This window comes from Amblyomma maculatum, chromosome 3, assembly GCF_055883805.1.
Source record: "Amblyomma maculatum isolate TAMU_Amacu chromosome 3, ASM5588380v1, whole genome shotgun sequence".
Lineage (NCBI taxonomy): Eukaryota > Metazoa > Arthropoda > Arachnida > Ixodida > Ixodidae > Amblyomma > Amblyomma maculatum.
The window spans coordinates 152588161-152613337 of NC_139346.1; the positions used below are offsets into that span (position 1 = coordinate 152588161).

The 25177-nt window shown below is 47.1% G+C and overlaps 1 protein-coding gene across 1 annotated transcript in view; it reads right to left on the bottom strand.

The window, feature by feature from the left end:
• Window positions 1–2889: 2889 nt before the first annotated feature.
• Snoo (Sno oncogene) overlaps window positions 2890–25177 on the bottom strand; it is a 52082-nt gene continuing 29794 nt past the window's right edge. The window contains exons 3-7 of the mRNA XM_084598250.1: window positions 16677–16945; window positions 16442–16531; window positions 12271–12473; window positions 8741–8949; window positions 2890–4685 (exon numbers count right to left, since the gene is read on the bottom strand). Coding sequence (XP_084454376.1) covers window positions 4428–4685; window positions 8741–8949; window positions 12271–12473; window positions 16442–16531; window positions 16677–16945 — 1029 coding nt within the window. The 3' untranslated portion in view covers window positions 2890–4427. The remainder of the gene's footprint in view (window positions 4686–8740; window positions 8950–12270; window positions 12474–16441; window positions 16532–16676; window positions 16946–25177) is intronic.

Consider the following 25177-nt stretch of genomic DNA (forward strand, 5'->3'; position numbering starts at 1 on the left):
AGAATGAAATTGCTGCACGAGGCTTTGACAACACAACAGAGTTACATCGGGCAATCGTGCAATGCTGCCAAATGCTTTCCTTGCATGAAACAGCATGTCTTGTCCAGCCACAAAAAGTGGTTACAGATCCAGCGACAAAACCAGCCAACCCAACGTATACGACCTCAAGCAGCGGCAGTACTCGTTCTCTTTGCTATTCTTCGTGTAGCTTTTCCAAAGCGAAAGGTGCAACACAAAATTGATGCTACTGCTTCCTTGTGAGCCTTGAAAAAAATGGAAAAAGGAGAAGAAAAATAAAATGATTTGAACATTGAAATTATTCCTGAGTAAGAGAAATTTACAACATGGCCACATCCCTGTGAATTAGGAGCTGCCACTCTACTACACCAGTGCAGTCGGCATTCTCGCTGGACAAAGCTTCTCACAATACTACAAGCCGCCTCTTTTAATTTCAACGTGTGAAGCTTCCAAGCACCAATACGGTAATGCTGCTGGCTGCAACAGGCATATCCATTTTCATGAGATAATGGACAACTTTTTTACACAGTGACTAACTGTGCCGGAAATGTAACTCCTGTCACATAGCACAAGCAAACCTGAACAGGACTACAACACTGGGGATGGGCTGACACGTCGTGATGATTATTGACATTTCGGCCAATCTGAGGGATACGCACATGACATGTTCAATTGTATAAGCTAAATATTGGGATCCTGCTTGCATTTTTCGGCTCAAAACTGTCAACCAAATGCTGCCATGCAGTTTCTCTTGTGCTGCTACACTGCAGCCGAAACTTATCGTCCACAGTCGCAGCTCCTCATTCAACATGAACCTTGAAAGGCTTGATTCCACAAATAAGACTAAGCTTACAGCACACGATTACTTGCAATGTACTGCACCCACATTCTCAACACTTGGGTCTAGCATTTGATTCCTCAAGATGGCATGAATGGATGAAAGGCTACAGCTTCTGAAGAGCTGGTTTAGCCAGACAAAAATAATGTTCAGGGAAAGTTGCTATGCATACGATGATGGTCAAATGTGGATCGACGTGAAGGGTGGTGCTTGCACGGCAGCAGTGCTTAGCAGGTGACGAAAGGATGTGTGATGTTGGACTGGACAGACAAACGAAAGATTTAAAGGAAAGTCTGAAACCATAAAAGACAGGGAACGGTATAACTGTATGTACAGGTGTTACCCTTACTTCAAACAAACCTGCCATGATGTTGCGACTGTACGTCAGCCCGCATTACAGTTGTCTCCGTTTTACTACTGGGGCACGAAATGAGTCGCAGGGAGTGACATGAACTGAGCAAAAAATAAATACAGCAAGGTGACGCCACAAACAATGAAGACAGGCTAACTGGTATCTTGGCACTAGCGTTGCTCATTTACTACTCAAAAGGAAGATGACAAAGAGGGGGAGGCAGGTTAAGAAAACGCAGGTCCATTTCCAGTGAACACAAGACCAGGATGCGACGCCTCGTTGAGATAGACAATTAAGAATGACGGCTGCCAAAAAGGGAATGATGTAAGGACAGACAGCTGAACTGAATTTTACAAGTGGGAGCTGACTGCTTGGGTGCGGTGGAAAGAATGACAAGTGTCTCTCTCTTGGCACGGATTTTTTGTACTGCGAGGGGCAGCTTCACAATGAGGCCAGTGTTCTTCCAGCCCAGGAAAGCCGCGCACCATCTCGTAAGTGCTTCCCATGTCACTTTTGTGCCTTTGACAAAGAGCTCCTCCGCATGTGGAAATAGCGGTGAAAGAGGAGAATGCTGCCTCCATTTCCACCTTTCCTTTCTTTTTGCCTTTTTGTTTTCCTTTTCTTTTTGTACGATGAGTTTCGGAGCGACACATTTTTGTGCAGGGCTATGTAAAGGTGGGGACATCATGACTAGGACACACACGTTTGAAAACCCGCATCGAGTAGTACTTCGAACATGCATACGTACACACTCGCGCACGCATGCACACACGCACACACACACACAAAAAAGAAACTTTAAAACTGTAACAATGGCTCGATCAGGTGCCGAAAACGCTCAGATGAGGTACTTATAACTGCCAGACATATGTAAGGATCAAAGCTGTGCGGCCGTGATAAATGAAACACCTGCATCTCTTTGCAGCAACAAATGTCTGTATGTTTGCCCGCTTCACATCATTGTTGTGCAAACATGCTGCGTGTGTGCTGGGGTCAAGTATCCTTGTGCAAAGAACGCGGCAAGCACTGAATGTGCCACGCATGCGCGTCCATCGAAAGCAATGCGTCTGCTACCAGCAGAGCAGCAAAGGGTAATCACATTTTCACACGAACAGGTACAAGCTACAGCCCTTGCCTACCACTTGTAGCTTAAAATGAAGTCCTCCCTAGGTAGCAAGGGCAACCCCATGGTAGATGTGGTGTGAAGTACATAATGAGCTGCAACTATTGAGTGAGCAATGGGCGAGAACTGCTATTTCACTGGGATCAGTGAAATAACATACAAAGAATGTGAACCCGTCTCAAAAACGAAATACAGTGACACGAGAAAACTCTTTTTCCAAGTCCCTGAATGCACGCTAAATGGAACACAACACACATCACTGGCTGTTAAGATTTGCACGCCCAACAATAGCAAAACACACCAAAGTCTACACTGTCTTCCAGGTAGACTGCAAAAACCAAGTGGGGGCTACGGCAAGCCATTTTGTTGCACTGCAAATTTGCCGCAATGTACGTTGCAATCCTTTTCCAGCCAATTGATGATTTGTGCAAACCACAATATGCGAGTTTACCCCAGAAAACTGGTGTACAAGAAAATTATTTTTCCAAGTGCTTTAAACGCCCACGGTCCCACAAGGACACTCTACTTGAAGGGCTATGGGAATGAGAACGCGCAAGCATTAAAAAAAAAAACCCTTGCGAAAGTCGTTTCTGTCCACTGTAGGGCGACAACTCGCAACAGCAACACTGGGCCAGAATGCTCGGGCGTACACGCAGACACACGCACAAGCATGCCATACAGGCAACAAATATCAACAGCTCAAGAAAACAGTTAAGAAAAGCACATACATACACACACACACACCAGCATGACACAAGCTGGGACTGGGGTGCAACTCTAGGCATTCGCATTCACTCCTCGACAGGTAGCAGCAGCCTCTGATCACTTGCAGTGGTGCTCTATTAAAGTGTAACTGGAACATTTGCTCCCGGAACCTGGTGCCCAGGTCGTCAGCCCACAGTTTCAGCTTGCGCCATTCAAGCACGCTTATATCACGTGCACCAGATCACCAAGAATACTCGTCGCTGTGCAGCGGCTTCTATGATGCACTCGCACAACGACGACAAACAAAAACAACAAACATTAAAACATCTGCTGTCTAGAATTAAACACAGCCCACCCACCCTTCAAGACAGAAAGGAAAAGCCAGCATTAAAAAGAGGTTATGAACACTACACGGTGAGCGACACAAAACAATAACAACAACAACAAAAAAAAGAACATGTGCGCTCTGACAACGCAGCTGTCCTCGTTTTCAAGAAGAAAGAGGGAGAAAAACATAACAGCAATAATAGGGACACCTTGAAAGAGGAAACACGAGAGGATCTCGGCAGAACAGAGGACGAGATCCTGCAGTGCGTGTGTGCCGACTGGCAGCATGTCATCGTGGCTAACACCAGTCACCACAGTCACAGTATGCGTTGCAGTCCCAGAAAAAGTATTGCATTTGACGTTTCTTCCTGGACAAGGCTGCCACTGCTACACAAACGGGGTGACCTCAGGTAGGCTATCTGGGCGGGCCACCACAAGGTGTGGCAAAGGTGCTCTTTTAAACGCTGTGATATGCCGTTAACGAGCTTTTTCACCAGGCCTAGAAGAATCACTTGTGTTGTCTTTGTCAGCTGTACGGAGCCCGCAGCACGTGGTGCCGGGTTAATGACGGCTTTAATGAGTGTGTGTTGTGCTTCTCGGCTCTGACAAAGATGTGAATTCACACTGCCCACCGGTTCTAACAGAAATGCTAAGCCTTTCCTTTCTGTGCCCATTCTAAAACAACTGCAAGGCTGTCCCGTAAATTCTGCCAGCAAAGGAGGCGTGCTTCGTCTGCATTAATTTCAGCTCTCAGCTGTGCTGTTGACAAAAAAGGAGACGTTTTGGGCCTCTGCATAGCCACTCCTGGATGCTTTGCGTTTTGCTTGAGCAGGTAAGCAGTTTTTAACAGGCATAGATATAAGCATAAGGGCAGCCATTTGTGGCACATCGCAAGCCTTCCTGGGGTACACCCACGATTGCTACACTTCCCTCGCACCACAACAGCAGGCACAGCAGCTTCCTGTCCCAACGGCAGCAACGACACAGAAAGAAACGAGTGGAGTGTTGCGGGAGAGGGGCACTGCGAGAGACTCGCTGCTACAACACATTACGCTGCCAGCACTTCAGGCGGTAAGGAGCATTTTGTGTTGTTCCACTGGAGGGGGCTGAGGGGGACTGCGTGCCACAGACTCCTTGCTTTCGCACAAATTCACCGGAGAGCTGTTTACTACATTCGGAGAGGTTGCGTGCGGCGGTGGTGGTGCGGGCAGCTGTGTGGTGCCGGCCGGGGACGTGGGCGCTCCACTCGGTGGCAGGCGAGGAGATGGCATGTCACCGCCCTTGTGCAGGGACCCGAGCTTGCAAGACATGGGCTCTGCCTCCTGCATTGCATAGAGCATAGGAAAATCTTACAGCCCGCTTCGTGTGTGCTCTTGGTTACTTGCCTAGTGTGAGTAATACAGTCTGTTTGCAGCAGTCACTAATGTCTTTATAGACGGTTAGCATCAGCACATATTCGACGCCGACAGGCCAAAACAAACGAGAGAATTTCATGCATTAACCCTTTATGCTCTCTGCTTCTTCCTACAAGAGACAAGCACCTCTAGCCTAACGACTCATAGAATATATTTCCTGCACTGTAAAAGGAACCGCATCTGTGTCTGTTGTGTGATTAAGTACTCTGACCAGCAAGCATATTCAATAAAAATGCTTTGTTGAAAGTATGGCACTAAACTAAAATACATGGCTAAATAAATACAGGCGTCAAGACACATGGGCTTCCTTCTCTGCGATTCTCAATAGACAGCGATATAAACCTCAAACTGTGCTCTGCGTGACAGGTATTTTCAGCAGGAAACGTGTAGGATGTGGATCGACCAAAAAAAAAAAAAAAAAAAAAAAGTCCTGATGAAATTGCAACTGTCAACAGGCTGACCTTTGTGGTGGTTTGAGAGGATAAATGCATGCTGCATCTGCTGGAAACAATACAAGGTGGTTTTGTAACGAAGTGTTATTTTGTTTTTCAGAACCATGCATCCCATAAACATTTGCTGCGTATAGTAGTATTTGTGCACGTAGCCAAGAAAAAAAAAAAAAAAAAAAAAAAAAAAAAACGCCATTTCTAGAAACACGTGAATATATTAATATATGAGCATTTTAAGGCACACGGCCAAAGTTGCAAACAATACACGGCAAACACCACTTTTCTCCGTTAGCTGTTGCTTTCAAGCATCAAATGCTTTTAGCCCCCGTTGTTGAAGCAGCAGAGGGAGAAAATGGCGCTGAACTGGAGAACACAAGGGCGAACCTAGCCTGCACATGGCGCAAAGGAGTCTGCACCCCGACATGCAAAGCCTGACCGTACTGCATGTGCATTCTTGGTGGCACTTTACGGGTGAGGTGAGTGCGTTGATCATTTGATGTAATCAAAGAATGTGTGCACCAGCTGAAACTATACACTTCAGGTCTAATGGTACCATCAGCTGGCACGGCAAGCCACCACTCAGTGGCACGACATGAAGAAAACAAGAAATTCTCAGCACGCTGCCCAATGTACTACGTCGACAGTAAGCCCACTTTATACTTATATCTGCATGCATCCTGTGTGCACTGTCCTGATTTGTTTCCCTCTGCTAGGGGCATTTGCTATGAGCTTTGATCATTAGCCTACATAGGTTTCTACTTCCAAGGTAATAAAAAGTCAGCTGTAAGTTAGAGCCTGCCCATCCACCTCGTCTCTTATGTCTGTCTTGATATGTGCGCAATTATTTTTCAAGTGAACTTAAAAAGGGAGCCTTAAAACCAGTACTTCTAATACCCTCTTTACACGGCTGGCTTAACCATGGTTACGCTTAACCGAGGTTACCGAACCTAACCACGGTTAACCGCCAATCGCGGTTAGCTGTGCTTACACAGCTCGCCGCCGTTCTCGGTTACGGCCGCCATTGCCCATAAAGTACAACCGAAGTGACGCGGTGATCTGCGGAACGAAGCAGCATTTACAAATATTTTATTTATAATGTAGTTTCTGGAGTGCCGTCTGGCAAGTCGTCAACAACACGGTGAAGCCCCGCACGATGGCAGCACCTCATTGACCATCCTAAACACCGCCGCGTTGGCCCCTCCTCCCGCAGACCGTACGCGAACGACACGACGGTTCGCTAGCACCGACGTCAGAAACAAGGCGTGCTAAATTTATTGGCATCTGGAATACTAAATAAGACTTGAAATTTCTCCAACCAACACTTTTATTTTATAAAACCCGACGTTTCGGAGCCGGCTCGGCTCCTTCTTCAGGGGTGCATGACGTGGGGCTGCGTGCAGCTATAAGTAAAGGAATGGTCGAGGGGGAGAAGAAGGTGGGGGGGGGGGGGGGGGAGAATGGGGAGGGGGTGGAATGTGTGTGAAAGGAATGAGAAGGAAGGAGGGGGGTTTAGACGAGTGAGGGTGCCGCAGGTGCAGGTGTGCTCGCTGGCGACTTTTTTCTTTTCTTCTGTGAAGTGGCCAGGAGAGAGCGAAGACCTTGCAAGTATACAGCAGGGAGGTTGCCTGTTGTCCGGTTGATGTTATTTGCGGTAGACTGTATGTATTCCACCCCCTCCCCATTCTCCCCCCCCCCCCCACCTTCTTCTCCCCCTCGACCATTCCTTTACTTATAGCTGCACGCAGCCCCGCGTCATGCACCCCTGAAGAAGGAGCCGAGCCGGCTCCGAAACGTCGGGTTTTATAAAATAAAAGTGTTGGTTGGAGAAATTTCAAGTCTTATTTAGTTATCAACCCAACCAGACAGGCAAATCTGTCGAAATGTTTAGCTTTCATCTGGAATACTGAGCCGAATATCAGAACTGAATCACTCCTGATCACTGATCAGCAGCAAATTGCTGGCAAGACCGATAACCGCGATACTATAAAGTTTCTGTTCAAGACAGCTGCCGCCGGCACTTCTGCTTATACTAGCTCTGCGATTAATGTATCGCCAAAGTTTATCATATTGTTATTTTACGGCGGCAGAGTAGGATTCACAATAAAGATGTTTCATGAGTACACCATTTGGACAGCGTTGATCAGTTCCAAAGCGCCGATCGCCGCGGCTTCGAAGAGAAATAATTTAGGCCTATCGACGACTAGGGGGTTACGCACCCCGCCGTAGTTCGCCGCGCTCGCTCGCTTCACTGCCATGGTAAGTGTAAAGTACCTCAGCCTGCTCGCAGCATCCCGCACTGCAAGCGTTGCGAACTTGTGCACTTTCATTATAAAGCTCAGACCACTCAGTTTTGACGTTCCGCGCTCAGCACCAAGCCGCACAAACGATAGACCACGCAGTTTTGACGTTCTGCGCTCAGCACCAAGCCGCACAAACGATACTACAAACACAGGACGGGGTTTCAGTACACAGACGCTTGGCTGTAGGCCGTAACCGAAGACGCCGGGCAGCACAGTAGACACCGGAGATTCAATACGGCAAATGAGTACACTGCTGAAGTGGACACACTCGTACGCTTCGCGCACTCGAGTGCCAACGAACAGCCTCCGTCAAAAGACGCCGCCATAACCTCGGTTAACGACGCAAACCGAGGTCACCAAACTTGGTTTGCAATAACCACGGTTAGGGGTGTAACTGCGGTTTGGTCTGCCATGTAAACGGGCTAACCACGGTTTCGTGTAACCGCAGTTGCGCTAACCATGGTTAACTCTGCCCGTGTAAAGGGGGTATAAGGCAACCAGTAACATTAAGTGGGGACAGGGCTCTTGCAACCTTTCTCTTCACTGTTAAGACTAAATGCAATGGAAATCCAGTCTTAATCAGTTTTTCTGTCGGCTTCAAATGTGTAATCAGTTATCCGATATGTGTATAAGTTTTCAATAATATTTGACATTTTCACTCCTTTCTTTACAAACATTGTATAGCTGAATCGCTTAGGAGCATGCTACAATAATAAAAATTATCCTTTTATCTGCTGTAGATGCGAAGATACCCTTCTTGTAAACCAGCAAAACATCAAAAATTTCTTTTCTGGGAAAACAAGAAAAAAATAAACAGAGATGGGATTTATTCATCTAATTTTCACTTTATGAAGTGGAATCAATAACCCAGGGAGTGAATAAATTAGTTGATGTGTAGGGGATGGGCTGCAGATTTCCAACAATGTCATCTGCAAAAAGGTGTATTTTTTTCCGCGATTTTCAGTCAACCAAGAGCCTTGTCCCCTCTTAAGCTATCCGGCTGAAGCTAAACGAGATGGACTTGGGCAGAGCATATAATGCTGAGAAGGAACTATCAATGGCCCCTTCGGGGAACGGAGTGGATTCCTAGGAAAAGCTAACGTAGCAGGGGGCAGCCGACAAGTTAATCGGAGATGTATGGGGCAGGAGTCTTTTTTTCCTACAGTGGACACAATGGCGGTGCCTCTGAGAGCACTACTTTAGGGGCACGAACCTGTCGCTGTTGTAGGAGCAGCTTGTAGCCGGCCAGGAAGTGGCGTTGCTGGTAGGCAGCCAGCAGCAGGTTGACCTCACGCATGATGTCCTGCCTGGCACGGTCGCCCAGTGAGTGCCGGTCAAATGCCACCCAGAGGCCCCGCAACTCAGAGACCACCAGGGGGTTGCCCTCCTTGCTGTCCTCGGCCAGACCCACGTCTTCTACACCTGCAAGTTGCCCGCAACAAACATCTCTTCATTTCCTGTTTCAACAATTTCCTGTTCTGCTCCTCATTTTAAATTTTTTTTTCTTTTCTAGTTAATGGGCACCCAACTATAAGCCCAATTGGTTATCATCACATCCCAGCTCTGTGGGTGCTGCCATAGACAGCACCCATTAAACCTGAACTGCACTAAGGTTGCTGTGCAGAACACATTGTTTCTTTTCCACACTATCTGCATTCACTGCTGCAGTAGTGTCTACTGCAACATTTGTAAATACTGGACTGGAACTATTTCCAGATCAACGGCTGTGCGCTGAATACTCCACAGGACCGGTTTCATCCCCAATGCAATGCTATGCATGCAACTGCATATTAGAAATAGGAAGGCAGACCTTGCTCCTTAATCTCATATTTCTCAGCAACTCCTGTAAGCACTGAGGCAAAAAAAAAAAAAAAAAAAGAATCTAGAAGCAGTGATCCCACCAACATGAAACAGCCAACGGGTAGTGGAAGTTTTGATATGTGGTCAAGTGAGAAGGAAAATGGCTTCCCTTAACAGTTTCCTCCACAGGCAGACCAAATGGCAGAAGATTAAACTCTGCTGTGTACCTCGAACTTTCCACGTCACTCAAAAACCTGTTTAATCGAGTACCAAGATCTTTTCATATAATCAACGTACACTTGCCAACATCTGTGCAAAGGAAATGAGACGTTTCAAGACCCTTACGGGTATACTGATCACAAAAGAACATTGGATGGAATGATGATTGTCTACGTGAAAAGACAAAGTCTTCATGAACAAACATATACACCATTTTTGAGGAGAGAAGGAAGATAGCCTCGAACTCCGCACATGCGATGCCACTCCTCTCTGGTGCACACTGGTGGCAGGGGCACCAATTGCATGGCACAATTTAAAATCTCGTAAATACGTTTTGTATCAAGTTGTATCTCCTCCCGCTGCCTCATTGCAAAATCCATCTCCCACTTCCTCATCCCTTCTCCTGCCTGAGCACACTACCAGAGTGCCAAAATTTCGAGACACTTAGGACCGCCTATGTGTACGAAGCCAAAGCATCCCTCATGCAGCAATGCCAGATTCGAAAATGTGCGCTGTGCTATGTCCCGTGGTGTAGTTGGTTGATAAAGGCATACAGTTAGAGGCATATGCAACGGAAGTAGTTTGAATCCATATTGCTTAACTAGACTAGCAGATGCATGCATTAAGCAGCAAAATGGTATGGCATCACCTGGAAAGCTGCATGAAGAATGGTTGTGTTACAATATTGATACGAAGGAGATCAAACCTGGGCCCGTATTCCGAGTTTGCGTCTTTATCGAAAGTATCGCTATCTCGCCGACCTCTAGTCATCCGATTGGTGGAAACTCCGGAACATGATGTTGCCACCCCTTCCGGTTCCGTAGTGGCAACACTCGGTTCCGGCATTTCGACCAATCAGACGACTCGAGGTCACGTGAGATAGCAACGCTTCGATAACGACGCAAACTCGGAATACGGGCCTAGGTGCCACATGGTGGTCTGTTAGTGATTCTTTATGAGCGAATGGCGTGCCAGAGGCGATGATAGGGGAACAGCCATGGCACAGAAGTATCTTTTGTGCTTGCCGTTGTCCCATTTGCCGCTTCCGCAGCTCAACAACTGCTGGCGTCACAGTTGCTATGGAAACTGATGCGAGCGAGGAACACGAACCCCTGGCCTTTTTATTTGGACCAGAACCCTTGACCATACTTTGGGACTGAAATCCCGTAACTTCTCTCTCTCTCTAAACCCAATGACACTGTTACCGTATTTACTCGAATGTAATGCCATTGCGAATATAACACGAAGGGCAAATCTGCACATTGCCCAATGGGAAAAAATAAAACCACGAATGTAACGCTCATTCATCGTCGTCGCCGGAGGTCGAGTTCTCGGAAACTTAGTCTTCCTTTTTACTCTCGTCCTCCCAGACGATGTTATCGGAAGCCTTTGCTCACAATAAAAATCACCTCCTGCCGCATCCACCACCCACGTACGGTAGATTAGTTGTCTAGCCGTCGACCTGCTGCGGAATATGTAATTTCTTCTCCAAGATAGCTTTTTTTTTTAAGCGAGCGTTGTACTGTGCACGGCGCGTTGCCATCATGCAAAATGCGACAACAACAGAAATAACCGCACTAATCTACTGCGCAAAAACGGCAAGTGTAAAATAAAGGTGACAACATGATCCTGAGCGTACGAGCAAAAAGCGCAATATTTTGATTTTGAATTAATTGAGGTTTGGCTGATTTGGCTCCCAATACCCGCGTTGCCAGCAAAGTGTTCTGCCGGTCAGTGACGGCTTCACACCACCTCCCCAGAAGTCTCCTCCATGTGAATCCTGCTTAATGTACTGCGTCTGCATGACACTGTGTTAGGGCATTTTGAAGGCATGTGGCACTTAGCGGTTTCTTGATCTTTAAAAATATCCTAATGTTTCACAGCACAAGATGATGTGGGGTGGATCGAAATAGTTATCATCACTCTAAGACAGCACAAAGAGAGCAGTGCACAGGTGGTGTCAGCGTGTTTCCACTAGTGGGGATGCAAAAGTGTCTTAGAAATTATATTGTTTCAAAACTTGTAACTTCATCCCTGCGCAGTCACAAATTTTCTTCCAGTGATCGCACCATGACTGTGCAGATGCTGCAAATGATTCTTTACAGGCACGTATATGCAGCTCGCTGGAAAGTCACCAATTTAAAAGCAGTACAACTTGAAAATGGCTGACCGCAGAGAAAGACTTTTAGCATTATAAGAAGGCCAAAAATATTTATAAGCACAGCGAGCATAGAGCAGGGAGAATCGCTTGGTTTGGTTTGGTTTTGGGGTTTAACATTCAAAAGCGACTCAGGCTATGAGAGACGCCGTAGTGGAAGGCTCCGGAAATTTCGACCCCCTGGGCTTTTTTAACATGCACCAACATCATACAGCACACGAGCGCCTAGCTTTTTGCCTCCATCGAAAAGCGGCCGCTGCGGGCATCCTTAGGCACGGTAGTCGAGCGTCCTCACCACTGTGTCACTCCGGCGGGTGCATGGAGAATCACCTCAGAAATGTCGTTTTGGAAAAACTTTGGAACTGCCACACTTAACATTGTCCATATCCCCCACAGCTGATGCTTGAGTTTTCTGATCTAGAAGTTTGTCTTTTCTTGGATCAACAGAACCTCCTCTGCAACACATGTGTCTGTTGCACAGGGAGGACTGAAGCACTTTGAGCAAGCACCCTACTTGTGATAAGCTCCAAATTTTCTGAGTAGTACACAGTGTTGCGGTAGCTTACCAGATAGTGTGCTCAGGCTGCTGTTGGACATAGTCTCGTCTGTGTCAGCAGACAGCCTTCCATTGGTAAGTTTTCCCGCCGGTGCTGCACCCATTGGCACCCCTTCCAATGCCCTGCTGCAGGCTGTTGGCACATGCTCCTTTTTGAGGACCACCTCCACAGCAGTCTTCTTTAAATGCTGTACTGTCATGGGTGCATCAAGCCTGCATGGAATAATTTACATCAAGTTATATACCAAATTACGATTGAAATTTACTGCACAGGTTAAAAACTTGGTGGACAGTTTAAATCGCTGGCACAGCACACCAAAAGACTAGTTTTATGAACTTGCACATATTCACACATGTGCTATAATATGGTGTTTCAAAATCCGCAGGTAGTTTACCTTCTTACAGCACTGCTTGTTATGTGTATTATATACCAAAATTGGCCTTCCTGTTTTGATGCAACATTTGACTAAAATGGTGCAGTGAATTCTAAGAAAGGCACTTAGTGTTACCACGCATTTTGACATGAAATACATAACCAGTTGACCTAGAGGAACAACTTAGGAAATGTGCCTGTGACGACACAAATCATTAGCATGAGCAACCATAAAAAACGTAAACGCTACAAAGAAAACTGCATTAACAAGAAGCAAGAAATTTCTTTTTATAAAGAAACAGGCCACTCAAACGATTCAAGTACTAACCCAGATGAAATAAAGCAAAGAAACTTTGCATTTTGGTAATTACACCACTCCCTACACACCCTGGTGATACAAAGTAGTTTCCTTAAACGAATACAACCACCTCTTTCTTTCTTTCTTTTTTTGTGGTAACAGTGTCTGTGATTTTGAGGATAACAGAACATGGAGAAGATATTCCCCCCGTGGCACAGGGTTTGTTTCTGCAGGCTGCGATGTCAATGGCCTGTGAACAAGTGATGTGCACTCACAAGCAAAGCAAAAAAAGAAAGAAAGAAAAGAACCCATTGGTCCATTGAATATTCTAGTTGGTCTCAAATGGAGTAATTAAATTTAGGTGGTCAGCCAATGGGAGCTCACAAATCCAATTTGGACTATCCAAATGATTTCCCTACTTCCAAATGAAATGTTCCATTGGTTTCAAATTTCCAAATGGACCTTCCAACTGGTTCACAAATTTCTAATTGGATTTCAGATTTTTTGGGGGTCCGTGTGAACAATAGATTGTTTTTAATCTCAGGCGAAAAGGAAAAAAGCTTAATTCCTGCTAGATTATAGAACCGTGTAACCAAATTTTCCAACTGGAAAACTGTGGTTTCCAGCTAGAAAAAAAGCAATTCCAGCTGGAATGACATGTATTTCCTGCTGGATTATGGAACCGGAAACCATGTCCAGCTGGAATGCTGATATTTCCAACTGGAAAATTTATACCTCCAGACAAGCTCCAGCTGGAAAATGGCAATCCAGCTAGAAATTCAGCTGTAAATGTGCTTTTCCAGCTGACATGGGTATGCCTGAAGATAGTCTACCAGGTGTTTTTTTTTTTCTTTTTTTTTTTTTTTTTTTTTTTTTTTCATGTGAGATGCCATAGTCTACTAAACTGGGACTCTTCACCAGGTTCACTTAAACAGCATGCATATACCTTCAAATCATTTAATTAAATCAACTTGACACTAGAGCTCTGTAATCATTGAAAACGTTTTTATAACTGTGCCACGTGGTCACTACTGTTCTTGTGGGTCGCGCTGAGTCTGAAATGCACACAGTTTTGGGACATCATTTTTCTAGCATGACGTAGAATAACGCGAACATGGACTCGGGTACGTTTCATAAGGGCCACACCTATGCCGCTCTTCAGCAGGGTCCATTGTTCAGGTACACTACCAAGCACCTGAAAAACTGCCATTTTCTGCTGTTTTAACTCTCAGTCATGTCACAACCATGAGGGAAGAAAAACAACTTGACAAAAACAACACATAATACCACAGGTACCATGCATTTTGCAACTGTTGTCTTATTGTAGTTCAAGTTGATCCTGTCAGCCAGTCTATGATTCACATTTTCACATTTCATGTGATGCAAATGTTCCAAACATTCGCAAATCAGCAGTTTAAGAACCAGGTATATATATCTGCACTTAAGAGCATTAAATATAATTTGCGACAGTCTATATTCTCAATTTTTTTTTAGCGTAAAATGATTCCTCAGTTTTGTATTTTTAGCGTTGCCAACTGTTCGTGTAAACAGAGACAGACAGCAGAAACAGGTCCCTCACGTTGTGGTATAGTGAGGTGAACAAGTGCATGTGTATATCTTGCTGTCAATCATCCTGTGATGTCCTCGAATGCACCTGCCTTTGCCAACATTAGGTACAAAGACAATGAGAGATGCGAGGTGGTGCCTGTCACTGATGTTAAAGGCTTTGGCCCTGTGAATACAAAGAATTTTGGTCCGCTAACATATTTCATGAAGTGGGTGGACGCAGATGGCAATTTTTACCCAGCCTGCATTCTCAAGCTTGAGGGGCAATTGCCTGCACATTTCATACTTCTTAATGATGAATGATATGTGTGTGGTCCTTGAAAGTGTTGAGTGCTCACAGTTTCGCCTACCTCGTCACAATCGATTATTGTACAGCACGTGTCTCTATCAATGCATACCAGTCTGCTTTTTTTCTTTTACAACTGGCCTTGTGCAGCGTGTGCACAAAATAAATGAATATCAGCAGTTTTACCGGGCAGATTAAAAAGATTAATTTTGTTTCTGCTCACACAGGAGTGCTGTGCTTAACCTAGACAATGTCACCTAGGTCACTGTAACCTAGACCGTAATGTCACTATCACTGGTAATGTCACCGTAACCTAGACAATGTCACGTAATAATAGCATCTCGCAAGTAATTTGATTACACAGTGCAGCACGTACAGTGAGAGAAAACCTTCAAGTTACAAATCTTGCAGACTCTGAGGAGGAAATCCTCCTGTGGAGCTGCGCTGAACTGAGGGAGCGGTTTCTGGAAAGTACCCTGTTTCTTCTTTGAAGAAAACAAAAAAAGGAAAAAATACAGAACGTATGGTTGCTTTTGTAGACTTCCTGCCAAAATGCACATACTTTTCACCGTAGCCCTAAACCTTAGTGGGAAACGCTGTCCGCGGTTCCCGAGATAATTGCGACTTCCCCCATAGCTGTTTATATTGTCATAGCCATTAATGACTTACATATTTTGCTTATTTTACATAATTTAATTTTGCTCGACTTTAGGGGCGATTCACAACAAGCAAATATCTTCTTCGGAATACTCATTTTCTGGCTTAACTAGGCAAATTGGCAGGCAATTTTTTCTCGACTGATCAATTTGTCATATTGGCACTATAATGTCCGAGGTGTTTTCTTGCCAATAATTTTTTTTTGATAGACTGCTACGGGGATTACCTGAAAGCCAAGTGCATGCCCCCTAGCCAGCTGTTGTTTGGCATGAAACAACCGTTTTCCGAGCTAAAACATTGGCGACATCGAGAAGCTGGTAAAAAGGTAACATTTGCGATTCAGTAACCTGCTTTAAAAATAAATATTGCAATTTTTGTAACGCAAGTAATTATTCCTGCAACATGCGAAAGCAAAGCTCAATTCTGTGATCATTTACCTATAACATGTGTCCATGCATGCATTCTCCCACTTCCAAGGCCCTGTGCATTGTAACCTATAGCCCTCAAAGTATACAAAAACAGGCTTCCATCTGCCTTTTTCAAATGGCCACTCCGCACATGTGCGCATCTCCTCTTCTGCCCTTTCCCAAGCTGCTCTAGTTGAAAACGAACTGCCAGTTTGTACCGCACGTATGAAACCCATATTGCCATTGGCTGCAGCAACCACAAAAGCACAACTACCACTTCATGTGCATGCATGGCAGCTATCGGACGCAGATCACGAGTGCTGCGCCCATGTCGCGTGCATTTGGTTTCAACCAACTTTCGGTTGAATGACCACACATGGGTACTGTCAAAGATCAATGAGTCACAAGGTACACACGGTGAACGTGAAAAATATTACGCACAAAAAGAATAATGAAGTGTGTTGTCCTTTGCAAAATGAAGGCACCATGAAAACCCCACCCCCTCTTCTTTTTGTTCTTTTTTAAAGTCCCCGCCAGGCCCCCGAGCATTTGCAGTCCGGAAGTGCAAGTACAGCACAAAAATGCAGTACCAACCTGTCAGGATCTGTTTTGAGCATTGCTGGCCCCAGCTTCTGCATTTCTGCAATCTCTGCTGGAAGGTACGCCTCCGCAGGGTAGGGCAGGCTGTTGTTGAAAAGGACAAAGTAAAACATCAGCATGTTAGCTTTCCTCCTCTGCCTTGCTCATTAGCGCTTAAACTCTTAGGGCACAGAATGTGAAGTCCTGCGGGCTCGATTTGCTGGCAAAAAAGAGGAAAAAAAAAACTCGCCTATTCTTGAGGTAGACAGGTACAGCTGCAGGTGGGAGCCCCGCGGGTAGCTGTTCTATGAGGTGCGGCTGGAGAACTTTGGCCGCTGCCCGTTCCTTGAGCAGCACAGAAGGCCATGGCTTGAAGGCCGAGGTCCTAGCAAACTGGCCATGCTGGTACAGGAAGGCTGGGTCCAGGCCCACTGTCATGAAGCCACTGGCCTCTGCGTCGGCAGCCAAGGCAGCACGTGCTGCCTTTTTCTTGCTCACCACGTCGACATGCAATGGGCTCTGCATCAGTAACAGAAAAAAAGGTAAGAAAGCATCACTACGGTGCGCAACGAGTTGACTGTGTGCTGCAGGGCCACAGCCTGTAAAGGTCACAAAAATTGGCAAGATTCCTATTACTTTTGTATGCTCAATAATCGGTGTGTGTATTATATATATATATATATATATATATGCCTACTCCTAAAGTCTAAGCATGCTCTTCCAAATTTTCCCTTGTAATGACGATAACAGGGGCAGAATTCATGGCTTTGGCACAGATTTATATCTTGAACAGGCAGAGAATGTCAGGCCAAAGCCAACAGTGTTCGAACTTTTATACTCTGCAAGCGTCACGCGGAGTTGACATATACTAAATTTTATAATTAGGAGTGACAGCTGGGTTATTTTTGCTGGAAGAAACTTGGGACACTTTAATTTGCATTTTTCTCTTCCAGTCGGTTCCAGTTTCTTGCATAGCTTAAATAGTTTTTTATGACCTCTTAAAATGGTTTGAAATAGTAGGTTCTAACTATACTGCCACTGATGCTGCAATTGCTGGCGCTGTTATACCAGCAAAAAAAAAAAAAAAAGTTATTTCCCCTTAATGCTTTAAAATGCAGATTTAATATAACTCATGCTTCCTAGTTCGTCAGACGATTTTTATTTTACCACCACTGTTCAACATTTAGGCAGCGGGCAGCCAGCACTTCTGTACTAGTAGAGAGTTTTAGTTTACCGTGATCCGCCACCGCGCGTTCCACTGCGCATGCCCAGACCCCCTTGACGCCGATAGATGGCGCTACATACTGAATTTCGACACAGACCTGCCGCGTCCGGACCTAATCAGCTTGTGCGCCCCCCACGCGTGGTAGAAGGTCACGGTGGCGGATCGCGGTAAGCTAAATCTCTCTATTGTTATGGTTTCTAGATGCCAACTATCACAAAACAAAGTGACACTTCCGTGTCGAAAGGTTGCGGCTTACATCGTTCTACCGGTTCCCGCGCATGTCAGCTAATCTCCTCTGCATATAACAGTGCCTTGAAAAATTAAACGCCTTTTTTTTCCCCACCTACCGCCGGTCCTCGCGAGCCACGATGTGAGAGCTCGCGGACGTATATAGAATTTTCCGCGAACAACAATAATAATAACAACAACAACAGCAACGGCCAGCGCAGCACAATGTCTGGACGGAGGGTATTTTTCTTTCTTTGTAGTTTCTTTTTGCGGGGCCGTTCTCCCGCGCTGCTATTCGCGAGAGACGAAGCTATGCAACGTGCGCGCGACAAGGCACAGGTGCTGCGCTGTATGTCAAAGCGCCGTTCTCCTCCGTCTGTCCTGAAAGAAACGGACGGGGAAATCAATCCACTATGCGCCACGGTCGAACGCCCACTACGTAAACTGCACTCCCCCCTCGCACCTGAAGCCCTTTCCCCGCGAACAGAGCCGCCGCCTCCCACGACCCGCGGCCACCACGGCGTCGTGATTTATGGACACGGCAGTGAGAATGCACGAAGCGTGCAGACAGCGGTGAGGGCGTCCCTCCAGCTCCTCCCCACCCCCTCTGGGCAATGCAAGTGGTGGTCGGATGTTCTAGGCAAGTCAACTCATCTGCAGCGCGTGCAGGTGCGCTCGCAGAGAGAGAAAGAGAGGGAGAGACGAAACGGTAGCGCGTAGATCAACGAAACTCGAGCGACAAGCTTCGTTCCCTCGGGACAGGATGGCACCTGTCTTTCTCACACAACAACACATGTGCAGGAAACGAAGGTGGCGTGATGCGACAACCGACGCGGACGCCGCGACACTGAACGTAATACTACACACGCGGAGGGAGTGGCGCGCTGACACAACGGCAGTCCTCTCGCTGTCCGTAACACCGACTCCAGTTTCAAGGCCACGACTGCCGGATACGGCAGCGTCGAAGATGGCAAAGCCAATGGAGCGCGGCGTCAAGCACGCAGCAAGACACGCGTTCTCGTACGCGTCGTGTTCCAAACGCACTGGTTTACGCGGTGGCCACAGGAGTCCATGGAGCACGTGAACGGCTGGAAAATCCTTGATCTAAACAACGATGATCCAATACCCCTGCTACATACACGGGCGTTTCGAATACCTTCGAACCGAATATCATTCATTCGAATGCCGAATCTGCGCTGCTACACGACGTGTTTCGAAAGCACTCGACTGAAATGTCATTCGAGCTGAATGAGCTACGCGAAAACATTCACGCGAAGACATTCGAGATTTTGGAATGCCTTCGAAACTAGGGTGCCTCGATGTGAGCGCCACCGTTGCATCGAGGCGCCCCATTCGAAACGCGAACACAACAGATACCGACCAATAGCAGGTCGCCATAGCTTTGCTCCGCCCACAGCTGCGCCGCGCGACTAATGGCGGCGAGGTATCGCGATCGCTTCGGTTCTTTGGTTGTTGATTTCGACATCTGTAGCTCGGTTACTTCTACTGCTTGTTTATCGAATAGCTTGTGTACTTGCTAAATGAGTGCTTGAAATTAATATTGCACAGCTTGGCGTTTACCTTGCGAGTGCAAAATTTGCGCACGAACTTCGCCGATATGACGACGATTGCACCCCGGCGCGCTTCTTTACATCGATGTGTACAAAAAACCGGTGCTCGTTTACCCTGTAGGAAGCTCTTATGCAATCGCCTACCTTGAAACCACTTTTGGTTACGTCGTCGAGTACGATCGGCGCTTCTCGCTGATTCTTCCTGCTTTCTCCAACGTGACCAATACTTGATATAGGGGGTATTCACGTGACGTCACAGCTGACGTCAGTATGCAGTCGATGCCATATTTGTGTCCTATTCGGACTAGTACTAGTACGGGGCGGCGGTTAGCTTAGCTGTTCGTGCGCGTCCGTTTGCTCTGCCACTCTGCCTCATGCCAGCACCGTTGTTATGAAAACTCAATCGGTATTATGAGTGACAGCTTGATTTATCAGCAAAGTGTGCGCGATGCGGACAGAGACCTGTACGAAATATAACTTAGGTACCTACCCGTGTGCAGTCGATATGCGCAACTGCACGGTAAGTGGCCTGTGCCCACGCATATATAAGTGGAACATTCATGAATTCCTTGTCCTACGGACGAGCTTCGTCACAAGAAACCAATCGCAAGCCTACTGAACACTCGAAGAATGCAACTACGTTACAAGCAACTGGGTTAAGAGCCGCGGTTGAAGCAGACGAACTCGCTCTTTGTGTAATTACGTGCGTGCCGTCCAACGTTTATACCAACTAAACCGCTGAGGTTTTGTAGCTGATATTCTGCATAGAAATGGCATTTGGTAGTCAGTATCTTTTATACAAAGCTTGTTTGGTGTACTTGCCTCAATCGATCAGAAGAAGTCGGATGTTTGCATCGTCTGTGGCGGTAAGGAAGCAAAAGAAACCGCTGCCACAGGCCACAGCGATGACACTGGTGGCGCACCTCGTTGCCTAGCGGGCTCGAAATAACTTTTTGCAACGAAACTCTTGAAATACAGCGCAATTTTGGCCAAGCTAAACTTAATTTGTTATTAGAGATAAATAAGTTTATAAAGTTCTTCAAACCTTGTGCAAAACAACTCTGCCCGCCTACGTTCCTTCGCCGAATCTGCATGCGGTCTGCTTTGATTAGCAGACGACACAGACGATGCGAACATCCGACTTCTTCTGATCGAATGAGGCAAGTACGACAAACACAAAGTTTAGCGAGCCCTCTTTGAAAGATTTTATTGCAGCAAAACACGACGAGGAGGTGTTGGCGGCGCGCTGCATGCATGCGCATGACTGGAAGCGATACCGCGCTGCTCTTTTACCGGGAATGTGTCTTCTGAGTGCGTGAAGAACAGTCGTGCACGGATAGTGACAAGAGCTGGCTGCTGGGGCACATCCGGAAGATTCCAGTCCAGCCCATTTTGACATGCATTTCTCATATTCCATGATACTTGTGCGGTTGAGCCGTGCCAGCCATACGTGACGTCGCATCTCGGTGAGGTATCTCGTTCGAGTGGAGTTGTTCGTGTGTACTTCCGGAACCTTAAAATGCCGAGGTCGTTCGCGCAGCTCTTCAGCTTCCTTTGTTTACACTATGCACGCGTCTATTACAGCTAGTCTACGATAGCTCAAAAAACAACATATTGCTGCGGATGCCACTAATTGTAGAACCGCACGACAGCAGTTGATACGTACGTTCGCCCTGTTCGTTCCGTGGACACAAAAATGGCCGACTGCGCCTCAATTACCCACAATGCACCGCGCACAGTGCGTCAGTGAATACCCCCTATAGACCGTGACCGCTCGCATTCACAGCACCGGCCTAATTTGTCATCCGCAAGCGACGTTCACGACTTTTTCCAGCCGCCTGCTCGGCAGTGATCACGGCCACATCGACGCTTCCAGTTCATTGTATGCGCTTCCTGCCATGTAAGCGCTTAATAGTCGATTTCAGACCACTATTACCAAAACTACATTTCATGAACATTAGCATTCACTAAAACTTGTGCATTGCTCTGGAGAATTGCTGGAAGCACGAGCCCTAGTTGCGTACTCGATCATAGACTAGTCGCGGGGAAGGGGGTTGCAGTCGAATAAAATGCAGTTATTTTGCATGCGTTTATCGCTGGTTGAGTGTTCAAGTGTGCAATATGACCGCTCGTTTCGCTTATATTTAGCATGTGTAACGTAGGTACAAGCGCTGTCGTCACGCCGTTGCCTCGCCAACCGAAAGTTTTCATGAAGCCGCCGCGATCAGTCGAGGATATGAAGGATTGGATTGGATTGGTACTGAGGCTTCCCTTTTTTTACCAGGTGGACCAAAAAGGTCCTAGCCAAGTCAATTCCCTACTGTGACGGAGTCTGTCCCGCCATGGCGCAACGCCACCAACACTATTTACTAGTATGACTTATCCAGTTTTCAAGGCGTCGTTTGGTTGCCTCCACAGCCACAGCCCTCTCATCCCGCTATGTCGCATCACTGTCCACCGCAGCGTCTCTTTGCAGCCGTCCCAGTGTCGATGGCCCGCTAAACATGTCACGGTACAATAATATGCGGCTGTCGGACGTGTTGCTGTGGGTCTAGCGTGACCGTGGGAACCACTGTCATTACGCCGTTGTACTTTGTACAAACTGAAAACAAGCGAACGTACAGAAGCGAAACTTGACGCAGCAGCGCCATTGCAATACCGCGAGTGAATGCTGAAGCTTTCGAATGTGTCTGAAAACTGCCGTGCAGCACCGCGGAAGCCCGTTAATTCCATAGAGTTTCTTACTTTTAACTAGAGGGAAAGCTGTGCTGCCATCTATGGGAGTTTACATGGAGTTTCCTGTCGACCATTTCAGCCACCATGGGCGCCCAAAGCATCATAGACGGAGAACTACCGAGCACAGAACTCCAACTTTTGGCCAAAAATGATGCAAAAATAAACATTGTTCTACAGTAAAAAATGTCCCTACATTCAATATTGTGACTATAAATTGCAAAAATAGAGCGAAACAGCCATATCAGTGTGAAATTTATCCAATATGGCTCTTTCTCCTATTGGCTAAGTTTTGAGCAGCACAGATACCAATATTTCGCACTTAATAGGCACACCTTAAGAGGGAAAAATATGTTTTGAATATTTATGGTTGCCTAATCACTTTAGGAAGTTTTTTTAGTGGCATTTCGGAAAACAAACATTTTACTGGCGTTGTCTGCTTTTGCGCCTTCGCTACTATGTCTTGAGGTCTACGTTCGCACCTCGAGATGATGATGATGATGAAAAGGAGCCATCATAGTAACGCCACTCTATGCACCCGAGAAAAACCGACTGTCCCGCATCAAGTAGGACACCGGCCCATGATTCTTAGCGCGCCCATGGCTGAAGTGCAGCGCCCTCAGCTTTCCCTCTAGGTAAGAGTGGAAGAAACTCTATGGTTAATTCCGAACGTAATTCGAAGATACCCGAGTAGCACAGGTATAAGACGACGTTTTCAATCGGTGGGTGCAAAAGTGGCTGGTCGCGCAATGAAGGAGTGCAGAAGACGTCACTGAAAACCTTGCAAGTTCCGCTGTTGGTGTTTCTTCCTTCACGAGATGTCGCCACATGAAAAGTGGTTTGAAGGTTCACCTCAAAAATAGCAGCTCCTTCACTGCTTGCACAAAATGGTGCGAGAATTGCTTTTTTTTTTTTTTTTTTTTAGGTCAGAGCATCTCCTAACGGTACATACACTGCGCGAGACAGGTCGGCGACACTCGCGGGCATAGCAAGGCCACGTGGCATAGCAAGACGCGTGTATGGCCCGGCAAGAGCTCCTAACCTCCCGGAAAAGAAATGCCTCGGCCATTCCGTCCAGCTTCGTGATCACTGAAGAAGGGTGGCTCACAATAAGTACGAAAGCAGGTTCCGTTCGCGGGGCCAGCGAACAATCGCCCGGCGAGGAATACAAAACCCAACCGCGCGCTCCTGGAGCCAGTTTACAGCGACGCCGCGGATACAGATACCACATCCGCCGCTGCGCACACAACACAAGCAAGCGGCACGCATTCTACAGACCGCATCCCCAAACTAGCGAGGAAATAAGCACGCCCGGCCGTAGTGGGCACGGTGCGGCCTCGGCCAAAACAGCAGTGCCGTAAATCTGGGCCCGGCCACTTCGAGCTCGCAACAGCACGGCCGCGAGATACAAAGGAAAAGGCAAGAAGACGGAGAACGGCGTCCAAGGCGGCGGCGGCGAAGTCGGCGTCGGGAAGGTCTCAAAAGAGAGGGAGGCCGCAACCGAGGAAGGCTGTCATCATAACTCGCCTCCAGCCATGACGGAGAGCCGGCGCGTCGCGTCCACATCTCGCCCTTCCCCGCTTTCTCCGTAGCGCCAAAGTCGCCGTGTTCCCTACTTATTTGTTGTTGCTTTCTTTGTTGCTGGTAAGCTCACTTCGCCTGTACAGGCGCGCAGTGTGCACTTCAAGAGCACCGCATCCGGCGCCATCTGGCTTCGGCTTGTTTTTTTTTTCTTCTTTTTTTTTTCTTTTCTTTTTTTTTTTTTTTTTTTTTTTTTTTTTTAAGGCGAACGGTGCTAAAAGAAAGGGGATAACGTATAAGACCGAGCGGCATAAAAACGAACAGGGGCATTTTTTTTTTTTCCTATCCCCTGCCCCTCTCCTCTTCTTCAGCCTTCATCCGCCGAAGCCGTGCCGTCCGTTCTTGCAGCACAGCGCAGTCATTCAGCTCGCCGCGGAACGACAACGAGCCGCCGAGGGAACCAACCCAACCGACCGGAGTTCGCGTTCCTGAACGGAAGGCGACTGACGTCGGTAACTATCGCCTGCACTCCCCGCGGTGGCGTTGCCCTCGCTCGACGCTGAGAGAGCCGACCGAACTGGAGTAATAGCCCCTCCCTTCCACGACGCAAGTTCCAAACGCTGCCAATAAAGAAACGGGCCGAAGGTACTAATAACAAGAGGGCGAGCTAGCGAAGATTGTCTTTCTTGCTTTTCATGTCACCCCCTTACCTCCCTCCCACCGCTCTCTATCGCATACACAGAGGAAGAGAGCAGAATATCGAGAAAAAACGCAAACGAAAAAAAAAAAAAAAAAAAAAAGGGCGGCAAGCGCGGGTCGGAGGGTGAATAGTGATTTTCGTAAGCGCACCACCGTGCTCCTCGTTCCCAGCTTAGGACAAGAACACAACGCGGCCCCGTTGTTGGCGACGTTCGTGCGTTTTGTCTGTACAGCCGAGCGAACCCCACCCTCCCTCGCGGGGTCAGTCTACTGGCATCGTGCGGAGCACAACGAACCCAGGTAGTGAAAGAGTCCGATAGATCCGTGGGCGTCTTACAGAAAATAAAAAAAAAGGGGGGGGGGGGGGGGGGGGGGGGGGGGGGGGGGGGGGGGGGGTGGGGGAATAAAAAGGAAATAAGAACACGCCTGAATGCAACCCTCCCTTACTGTCGTTTCCAGTGCAGTTGAAAACAATTCAGCGTCACCTGCAAATGATTTACCATATCCACAAGCCTACTTTCATACAAGTACAGTCTTTGTCTAAAATAAGGCGTCCAAGAGGTTTTCTCATCAGCTTTGCACTGTGGCTCTTGAGGCATCCGTGGAAGTCGACCCAATTTAAGATGTAATGATCCGCATTTTATCTGCAAGTATGGAGGTTCTTCGAGGGGGAAAAGACCGCGTTATCTTGAGTAGCGTCCGACTAAACCTGATCATTACGTTCTTCGAAATTCTGCGTAAAGCACTGGCTGGCACAACACGGTGCTTTTGGAG